At 42.8% G+C, this 11,258-nt stretch overlaps 1 protein-coding gene across 1 annotated transcript in view; it reads left to right on the forward strand.

The window, feature by feature from the left end:
• LOC124260791 (ankyrin repeat domain-containing protein 17-like) overlaps positions 1-6,669 on the forward strand; it is a 28,915-nt gene extending 22,246 nt beyond the window's left edge. The window contains exon 6 of the mRNA XM_046695108.1: positions 5,252-6,669. Within this exon, the coding sequence (XP_046551064.1) occupies positions 5,252-6,669 (1,418 nt within the window). The remainder of the gene's footprint in view (positions 1-5,251) is intronic.
• Positions 6,670-11,258: the final 4,589 nt, after the last annotated feature.

The raw sequence follows: 11,258 nt of genomic DNA on the forward strand, positions 1-11,258 counted from the left end.
TATTATTTCAAACATCGTTACGATTATGTATGTTTACAATACACAAACTGTTACATGATAGCTTGAGTTGATAAAGCCGAAACCCAGCATTTCGACTGGTCAACGATATAGCCAATAATCAATCTCTATCCAAGCTGTTAAGTGACCAAACGTGCTCTTCAGAAATTTCGCCCACGCCCCTTCACCTATACCTTCCTCTGTGACAGGTATCTCATGATACGATTGGTCACAGACAACAAATACATCTTGGGTCTCAAGCCAACATACACGGCGATTGGTGTGCCCGCGTATTCGTCCTTCATCTTGCTGAGTACTTTTTTGTTGGCGGTGTTATGTATAGGGTGATCTTCAAGGTAGTTGCTGGTGTCGTACAAATGACTATTAACAACCATGTCCTCATACACGTCCTCGGTGTGAATTTCCATCAGCGGGGAAGCCGTGTCTGTGTACATTACTTTGCACTTGTCGCCGTACTGTTTCTTCAGCTCGTTGTAGTAGAAATTGTACATCAAGTGTTTGGATAGGTATAGGATGCTCATCCCCACGTAAACGGGCCTGTTGAATTTGATGTGACTTTTGTTCATGTGTAGCACTGCCAAGTCGTTATCGAATATTTTGCTTCGGTTGAACGTCGGGCTGGCTATAAGTTTCCTGAGTTTTTCTTCCTCGCTGGATCTGACTAGCTTCACGTTCACGCGTTTTCTCAAATTCTCCATCGTTATGCCCAACACCGAGTTGTTAATGAGCTTGTACAAGTTTTTTCGAAATCACTGGTGGCCAGCTTTCGAAAATCCGTGTTCATTCTGATGTAGGGCTCCATCCACGGACTTTGATCGAATTGGAGCGCCCTGTGTATTTTCATGAGTTTCATTCCTAGTGACAAGTACAGCAGCAGGTTGTGATAGTGAACGATGTATTTTGTCTTGTTCTTCAAGTTCGGTACGAGTTTTTTACGTTAGCCGGCTTATTGTTGCCCAGCAAGTTTCTTTGATATTCAGACATCCAGTCCGGGTTCACCGTCAATCTTTCGGGAGCTAGCAGATAGCTGTTGTGCGATTTGTGTAGTTCTGCGGTATAGTCCAAGTCCACTTCTAGTGTGTAGCCTTTGTTCGAATCCTTTGTGCGATGCAATTCACGTCGATATCAGTTTGGGAGACCCATTCAAATCCGCCGGTGGGGAGATACTGACTAATGGTCCAGCCGTACAGGTTGTTGGCATCGAGATAGAGGATGCGTTTGGTCGGTTTGCTCGAGTCGTGAGCTGGAACATACTTGTTGTTAGCTTTGGCATACCGTTTGGATGTCATGGAAATCCCGCCTCGCAGAGCTTTCTCCACGAACAGGTGCATGCCGTAATCCGTCAGTAGTTTCAGTTCCACGCTGGTCTTTTTCAACAAGGTGTCCCAAGAGAGACCGGGGGATGAGGAATACCACGCGGGGTCTAGGCCGTACTGTTTCGAGCACGTTTTTTCTGAATATCTTGAACACGTCGGCCAGCAGCAGCACGTCCGTTTTCAAGTACAGGTCATGGTAATCGCCCAAATTCTTGCAGCTCAGTTTGTCCCACATGTTGAGGGCGTGTGCGTAATTGTCCGGGGTGATGGTCAAGTCGGTCAAGTTTCTGTGAAAGTGGTCGATGGGAGGTAATCGCGTCTCGTTGAACTTGGACCAATCGTCCATGTATTTTTAGGGGGTAGACGCCCTTCTTCAGCAGCAGAGGTCGAGTCTCGGTGTCGGTGTATCGATTGGTGATGTCAAAGTCGTCCGCGTCGTTGGCGTTCACAACACTATCTAGAGACAACAGCAGAAACTGAACGTTGTCGATAAATCTCAGACCGTCTAATGACAACAAGATGTATTTTTCCATGTTGTTTGGGATGCGTGTTATGTTGTCGTCGACCTTCGCGATCCCTGCATGATCAGGTGAGAATCATAACCGTGAAGATTGTGAAGCTCTATGGGGATTTTGATCGTTTGATCTTGAGCTTTGTGCGCTGCACCTCTGTACTTACTGGTGACGTGGCAGTTATCTCTCCCGACATCTCTGTTCAGGGGTTCGTCGCACACGTGGCAATATATCGCTCATTGATGAACGAACTTGACCCTCAGCGTCATGCGCATGGGGACGATGGTGCACAACTGTTTCCTGATGATTTTCTCTTCGTTTTGCAAACACGTGAGAAATCTTTCAGCCACGTCGGGACCTCGGTAGACCACTGGAGCGTTCGTTTGTCTGTCGCATTGAACAACCACGTACCCCGTACGGTGTCAATGGTTTTGACGAGGGCTTCGAAGTCAGCGTAAATGACGTAAGGCACGGGATTTTGATGAATGTGGCTGACGAATTTCAAGATGTTGTCGTTTTCGTCGGGCATGTTGATTCGGACGGCCGTCTCTCCCACGCCTCTGCAATCCTCCCGGTGTGCTTCCAACAGTTCAGCTTGTGTGAAGCCATGCAGGCACCGTTCGCAGAAGTGTTTTTCCCGTCGTATTTCGATTGATCATACAACAGTCTGCTGAAACTTTTTATCTATGCGTAGTGATACTTGTCGCCTCGCTGGATCATGAATAAATTGATCGTCTTGCATCGTCTGTCGTTAATGGAGCTGATCCTGTGCATGATCGTTGTGTTCCCTTCATGTCCAAAGACGTTGATGGCTATGTGTCTATTCTGTTTTTCACTGTTGGCGATCTGGGAGATGGGAGTGGGTTTGTGTATGCCGTCCCAGTTGAGCCTGTCGTCTTTGGGATAGTTTGAAGGTCTCTCCAATGTGCGTTGACCGGAAACAAAGCTGATCTGATCGCAACCCGCATGCAATTGTCGTCTTTGTTTTTGACGTTGACCATGGCTTGTTGTACGGTGACAAGTCCAGGTACGATCCGCCTTTGAATGGCATGTAGTTCGCTACGTCCACATAGACCGTGTCGATCCTTCCCATGACCCAACCCGAACCCATGTGCCTGTAGCCTTCCAGGGATTCTCGTATTTTTTGCAACGAGGTGTCGATGGACGCGTCGATGGATTCGGGTTTAGTCGCAATATTCTTGCTTGCCTCTGAAGTAAGGCTGGAAGGGCTCGGTGCTACCGTCCGTCTGCTGTTTTTCCAGCGACATTTTCACTGTGAGTTGAAATTTGAAATTTCAGTTCCTCGTCAACTTTTATCAACGACCAGCAGTTTGATTTCGTCGACGTCCATGTTTTTGTCAACGTCCATCCTCCTGCCACGCAGATGCTTACCTACGGCTTGCTTTGTATGCACGAACCGTAGTTCAGAGGGTTTGTGTTCCTCCAGCAGTTCGACGAGCTTGGCTTTCCTCATGCACAAATAACCTCTGAGCCCACGTTCCTTCGCTTGGAGGTTGAATTGTTTCACCGTGGGTTGTCGTTGTTCATCGACATGGTGTTTCATGTCAAGTAATCTCAACAGCTGAGGTTTTCTCAAGCAGGAGTAACCGATCACTCCACGTTCTTTAGCAATCCTTTTCAGTTCTCGAACGGTAATCATCATTTTATATCAACGTATGAAATAAAACTTATGTCGAACCATTGGGTCGTGACTATACGAAGTTCAAAATCGACAACGAAGGGATGCTGCGATTGAAAGCCCATCCAGAGTTTGATCTCATGAACAAACTACACTATCCAGTTGCCGTGGTGGCAGTCAACTGATCTCAATTTGCTGGCATTTATCATTCATACAGGGTAGAGATGAGCGTGATCGTAACGTATACCCTGGAGATTATCGAGGATGCATAGTCTTTAAAACAGTGGGTAACCGTATCAGGAATGATTCAGTTTAATAAAGAGATACTTGGTTGTCAAATAATAAATACATATCAGCCAACAGACCCTGCCCAAACCCTAACATTATGACTGACTGTTTTTGGCCTATTCCACACATTTACCACTGAGGGCAAGACAGAGACGAGTGTATGTATCTGACGTTCCACGATCAGATTGCGTGATCAATGAACTATATCCACAGTCTGTCCTTGTACCTGGGTCCTTAAATATACGAAACATGGCTTTCGTGTACTCCAATCTATCATTCCCTGAATGTACAACGCCACACCGTTGGGTCGTTTTGCAAAGCCGTAACAATTGGAGTCGAAGCATGCATGAAGATAGAACATAATCTGGACAACTTGACCTGTCACATATTCGATCTTCATTGTTTCATCTGGTTTCCTCTGAGAGGCACAGTAACCAACATTAGCAGATGCGTATGGACTTTGGCCGGCTATGACATGACCACCGAACCAGTTCTGATCTACAACACACACCATTTCCCTGAGGGTCTAGTGTTGTATCAGTCTGTATATCTTGAAGTAGTCAATTGGCATGAGTTGTTTCCGAAGGATAGTATGATGTGCCGCCCTCAAAAGACGATACACATTTCCGCCAGATGTACATGCTTGAAACGAAGGGAAAGTTTTTCCATTGAAAACATGTTTTGAGTTCCCAGCTTTTGAATAGTCCTTCAGGACGGGCATCCCTGACTGTGTTGGGCAGTCAGTACATGCTTAGTGTCATGTGTTTCGCTAGGGTTCCTTTTCAGAACATTATGGCACAGGTTATTTTCAAGGCTTTGGTGAAGTATTTCCGTATCCTTAGTTTGCCTCAGTCTATTCAGACAGACCAAGGCTTCCATTTTATGTCAGGGTTGTTCCAACAGCCCATGCAACAGTTCGGCAGAATCCAGGTTAGGACTTGTGCATCTCACATGGAATCTGGTTCAAACATCAAACTTAATAAAGGCCAAAACAATCTTTTCGCAGATTCATTATCACCACTTGCTCGAGTGTAAGCAGGTTTTGACTGTTGACACAGACGTATCTCATAGTTATGCACAACGTCTGTCTGTTTTTACTATGCCCAGCGTTGTTTGTACTGTAAAGTACGTTCACACGGTTGTCCACGACTTGTATCACAATTACCTTGAATACTGTAGAACAATAAAGCTCATACAATGGGAGTACACAAACAAATATTGACAGAAAATTGAATAACTTGATACACCCAACTGTTGACACGGCCTGTTATTGCAACATATGATGACTCATCTGTTTGTTTACTTCCTCTGTTAAGTCAGGTTTTCTCAGTTTATTTATCATATTTGTAACATACACGTTGTGTCATCCTGATGAAGAACTCGTGCACTCGATTTCCGGATGTTCCGCAACTTTGATCTTGTCCCTTCCAAACTACTTCTATACTAAGATTTGTATAGAGTTTAACTTTGTGTTACAGCTCCACCACTGTGTGACCTCCACACCGCCTCAAAGACTGGGGACTTGTCAAGGGTGAAACTCCTATTGTCACAGGGACAGAGGGACATTAATTGTCAAGAATGGATTGGTAGAACACCAGTGATGTGGGCATCCGGTAGGGGACATAGAGAAGTGGTGGAGTTACTTGCAAGTAAAGGGGCTATCGTGTCACTTGTCGGTAGATTCGGCATCAACATCCTTCACACCGCCTGTCTGGGAGGAGATGAACAGGTGGTGAAGTATGTCCTCTCACAGACCATGTTGGACATCAATGGTAGAGTAGGGTGCGGGAGAACAGCTGTGATGCTGGCAGCAGAGAACGGACATAAAGACGTGGTGAAGTTGCTTGTAGAAAAAGGAGCTGTCATGTCACTCGTGGATGAAACAGGTGACAACGTCCTTCACTGCGCCTGTCGTGGAGGAGATGAGAAAGTGGTGAAGTACATCCTCTCACAGGAAATGGTTGACATCAACAGTCGAGGACACGGCAAGAGGACACCAGTAATGGTAGCAGGAGAAAAGGGACATAAAGAAGTGGTGGAATTACTCCTTCACCGTGCCTGTTACGATGGACGTGTGGACGTAGTGAAAGATGTTCTCTCATTGAACTCGGTTGACATAAACAGCAGGGGAAACAAGAGGAGGACACCGGTGATGGTAGCAGAAGAAAGGGGACATACCGAAGTGGTGAAATTACTAGTAAAACACGAAGCTAATCTGTCAATCAAAGATGACCATGGTAACAACATCCTTCACTTGGCTTCTTACGGGGGACGTGTGGATGTATTGAAATATCTCCTCTTCCTGAACTCGGTGGACATTGACAGCAGGGGATGGGACGGGGGGAGGCCAGTGATGGCAGCGGGAGAAAGGGGTCATAAGGAAGTGGTAGAACTATTCGTAGAACATGGAGCTAATTTGCTACTTCATGATAGAAAGGGGAACAATGTTCTTCACCATGCCTGTAACAGAGGACATTTAGATGTCGTGAAATATGTCCTCTCACTGAACTCGCTGGACATAAACAGCAGGGGATGGGAGAGGAGGACACCAGTGATGGTAGCAGCAGAAAGTGGTCATACGGACGTGGTGGCACTACTCGTAAAACATGGAGCTAATCTGCGAGTAACTGATCGACTTGGTGACAACATCCTTCAACGTGCCTGTTACACAGGACGTTTTGATGTCGTGAAATATGTCCTCTCACTGAACACAGTGGACGTAAACAGCAGAGGAAATAGGAAGAGGACACCAGTGATGGTAGCAGGAGAACGGGGTCATAAAGACGTTGTGGAATTACTCGTAAAACATGGAGCTGATCTGTCACTCAGTGAAACATCAAGAAACAAGATCCTTCACAAAGCCTGTTTCCGCGGACAATTTGATGTAGTGAAATAGGTCCTCTCGCTGAACACAGTGGACATAAACAGCAGGGGAAGGAAGAAGAGGACACCAGTGATGGTAGCAGCAGAACGGGGACATAACGAAGTGGTAAAATTACTGGTGAAGAATGATGCTAATCTCTCACTCAAATGATAAAACGATTGTTGACTTGGCCCGTCGGGGAGGACATTTGGAGGTGGTGCAGTATGTATTGTCACTGGGAATTGTGAACCATCAACGCTGAGAACCAACGAGAGAGTAAACGAGTCGACGACGACGGCAACAGCGATAACTCGTCGTCTGGAAACCAGAGTGTACTAAGTCACAAAAAACTATTTTCGATAAATTATATCTTGAAGTTTAGGACAACAATATCTTCTAAACTTTTCAATCGAAGTCTTCCAAATTTTGCACATGCATGTGACATGTTCAACAGAATCGGAAAAATTCAAATTATCTGCTCAAACTATTTAAATAAATAAGAAACTCACGAAACATGATTGGAGATAGGACACTTGACCTAAGAAAATCGTGATTTTTCTCAAAACCAAAGTGTTGTAAGTGTCAAAGAACACAGCTAAAACTCAGCTTTATTATTATATCGATATTTGATTGTTATTTCTTTATTATCAGGTTGTATTTTTGTCTTTTAAACCTGTTTTACTTTCATAAGGACTATATTTAATTAAATAAAGCAGAAATAAGAACAGAGTTAAACTGTACCATTTCCATGATGACAATCACTTCAAAATTGGTAAATCTCAACGTCACGTGATCAAATTTTGCTTGCTCATTGGTCAGTTGACAACTTAGAACACTCGAAAATTAACAACATGTGAATTTTCATGGAGACAGAACAAAGTTTGTGTTTGAGAAACCACTTTCAAAGCTAGATAGCACTGTCAAACGTTGCTAGAGTAATAGATTATGCTCTAAAACCTACCCTGAGCATACTAACTCTAATTTTGTCAAAAGTGGACTTAGAACACTCTGGTTTTCAGGCGACGAACTGGCATGTTCTGATATTGATATATTTATGCATTCAGGAAGTGTTTCCTCAAATAAATATTGCAATGGTAAAACAGTGGGTAACCGTAGTTTGGTTTTGATAGACATTTTGTTATGTTCATATTTTGTCATAAGAGCAGTTTTTTCTTCAATGTATATTGAACATGTTTGCCTTCCATTTTCTTCAAAGAGTTAGTCTCAAGAGTAGTGTGTCTATAAGTATATACTTTTCTGAAAATATTTGTTTCAATTGACGTGTTACACAGCCCTTTACATTTTCACTTCAGAAGACGTAGAGAGATCTAATTACTGCCCCGTTTAGAGAAGCAGATCCTACTAGAGATCAGGGGCTCCTTTCATGAGCAACCTTTACTAAGGTTAACCTTAACTCCCATTCTTTAACATTGCACTAAGGTTACCATAGTGACATACGATCACCTCAGTGCTTTGTGAAAGGAGGCTAAGAACATTGTGTTCAAACATTGATAGAATTCTTTCGCAAATAAGACAGAAATTACGCAGTATTTCAGATTTGGTGTTGTATTTTGTCTTGATATCGTACGATGAATTGAATAAAAACATGTTCAGTGTGTGAACAGATGTTTATTTCTTATTTGCGCGCGTGTGCGTTTGTTGTCCACAGACCACAACATCCAAGCTCTTACATTACAAACACCTTTGCAAGCAGCATCTTGTCCCCAAAACTGGTTCGAAGTCTTGAAACATCCATTCTGAAAGACATGAAAATGAACAAGAAATTAGCGTACACATTTTCGTGTATTACTGCTGCGACAATAGGTGATGTATGGTCCATTCTTGATCAAAGTATTTAATAGTGTCTTGTGTTTTACAATTTCGATTGGTTTGTGATGCTCTCAATATTTGGTAGCATAACCTACAGCCACTGATAACCAGATAGACGACATAGATCCTGCTATGAAATCATGTAGGAAGCAAAACCCGATTAAGTCCCCTTGATCCCCTGTAAGACCGCCAAACTTTGGTTGTTAGTGATCAATAGACGGGTGTTACATTGGTTAGAACTTATCTATTGACTATCTCTCTATCTTAACTGTGATCAGGCTTGTTTTATTGCTACTGCGATATCGCGGCCATTTTTATGATTACTGCGTATGTCATAACTGCATTATGGGTATTCTCGGAAGCAGTCGATATGCAAGGGTGACAGTGGTTCCTGTGGTCGATAGACATGAGTGGAAGTTGAGGCTTTAATTTGTTTTCAATCATGAAACGGCAGAAGATTTTTTAAAGCTTCGGAAACTTAATGACTAAAGAATCGGATTCGATTTGTAATAAATCGGAAGGAAAAAAGAAGTTTAGAAGTTGAAAGCGAAAGTACGTTGGTAAATGAAATTGACAGCACTCTTGGTAATTTGAAAGAAAAACCGGCTAAAATTAGATTCCTATGAACTGGCCGCCTGATAAGCACACAGATTGGCTTGAATGAAACAGATTGAAAGATGTTTTCTGTCAGATCTGTCGTGAATTTGGAAGGCCAGTTAGCAAGGATTGAAACGTTAATCAGTTTGCGGTAGGTTCCAAAGGCTTCAGTAGTATGCACCTTCAGGAACCCATGCTTGTCGTAAGAGGCGACTAACGGGATCGGGTCGTCAGGCTCGCTGACTTGTTTGACACATGTCATCGGTTCCCAATTGTGCAGATCGATGCTCCTGCTGTTGATCACTGGATTGTCTGGTCCAGACCCGATTATTTACAGACCGCCGCCATATAGCTGGAATATTGTTGAGTGTGGCGCAAAACTAAACTCACTCACTCATTCACTCAAAAGGCTTCAGACAAATGAACTCAAAGCACACGAAGTGAGTGGTGAACATTTAGATAGACTTCGTGCTAATTTTGCTACAAGTAACCCTTGAAAATCTGTTTTAGAAAAAGGAATAGTGACTTTTGAATATAAAGGCCAGTTAAAATTCTATCTTGATGATGGAGGAACGTCAGATGGATTCGCGGGTTTTAGTATTGTTGGGAAATGTTCACTTCCGCAGAGGTCGTCGTGGACTGTCCATTCAAATTCACTAAACAGGTTAGAGCCCGTAATAGACTGAATAAGTTCCTGTGCCAGGATGTAAATACGTATTTGCACAGTCATTATAAATGCATAGATCATTATTTGAAATGAAATCCTCAAATAATTTACCTTTGCTGTTTGAATTAGCACCGACCCGGAGTGGGTTGTTGCCAATTAAATCCCCCATCATTAAACAGAGTTTAGGCAGTTGATCATAGAGAGCTCGCAGATCAGTTAGTTGAACACCTAATGAATGCGGGATGTACAAAGAGCACAAAGTAAAAGCAACCTCTAATGTAAACCGAATTGCAACGACTTGGAGATTTGTTTTAAATGGACTATGGATAACATTATTCCTCACCAGAATAGATGAACCACCAGGAGAAAAATAGTGATACGCAATGACGTAGGTCATATTTATCTGTCTTAGACTATAAACTGTAAATCAATTAAATTAGTCCCATTGAAATATGGGTGAAGACATTATTTCTTTGCCGGATGAACAGGAGATCTACCCTCACCTTCCTTGAAGGTGAAAAGCTATCTGTCCTACCATGGCTATGGCCAGACACATCCATGTCCTCAGGAGATCCAGACTTGTTAAAAAGCTGGATCGGACAGTTTGGCCCCTTTGGGGTTCTGTTACTTAGATTCGTTTTAGGAGTGTCATTGTTAGGTTTGGATTTCTTTTCCACATTTTGTTTCACATTTGTGTCCGATTTATCTGTTTGTTTTTGAGAAGCAGATGCATCCTTCTCAGAAGATGCCTTAGATTGAATGACACTTTTGGATGAAGACGAGGTTTGTGAACAGGAGGTGACTAATGAGGGTTTGGACTGGATCTCTGCAGACAGTAAGGTAGGAGCAGAAGTCCAAGCCCACGTGTATTCCGTCTGGCAACTTACTGAAGAAAAGGAAACATGTTTTGGTTTGGAAGCCGGAATAGAAGTTGTGTTGGTGTTTTGTGCGGATATATCGTCATCCATCTGTGTCAAGAATCGTTTAGTTAAGAGTCAAATTCGGGTTTCAACCGACTTGCAGAAATAACAATAAAGAATTGGTAGTTGGCATGAGTGGTGCTCGATAGGCCAATCATCCCTGATTATGTTTACATTAGGCTTCAATCGATTGCGTGCAATGGTTGCGTAGCGATTGGCAAAGCATCCGGGTGGGGTGCACCAAAGTGTCCGGCCTTGTCATTATGTATGGTACTGTGAAACATTTCGAGTCGGGGGTCATCTCAAACTTATAGCACTTTAAAAATATGTCGGTGTTGTAATTCTAAACTAGCAGTTGAAACTGGTAGATATGTTAATGTTGCATGTAATAAAAGGCAGTGTCTGTTTTGTAAATTAAATGGTTGTTGAAAATAAATGGCATGTGTTTTGTGCCATCTGTGATGAATATTCACACATCAGAAATAAGTACATATCAAAATATTTTAGTAAATGTCCATCAATTATTAATTTTAAATCGATATTACAGAGTAAAAATGTTAATATCATCAAGGATGTAAGTCTATTTTAATACCATGTTGACAAGAAAC

The sequence above is a fragment of the Haliotis rubra genome, unplaced genomic scaffold (genome assembly GCF_003918875.1).
Source record: "Haliotis rubra isolate DU_JTF1 unplaced genomic scaffold, ASM391887v1 Scf776, whole genome shotgun sequence".
NCBI lineage: Eukaryota > Metazoa > Mollusca > Gastropoda > Lepetellida > Haliotidae > Haliotis > Haliotis rubra.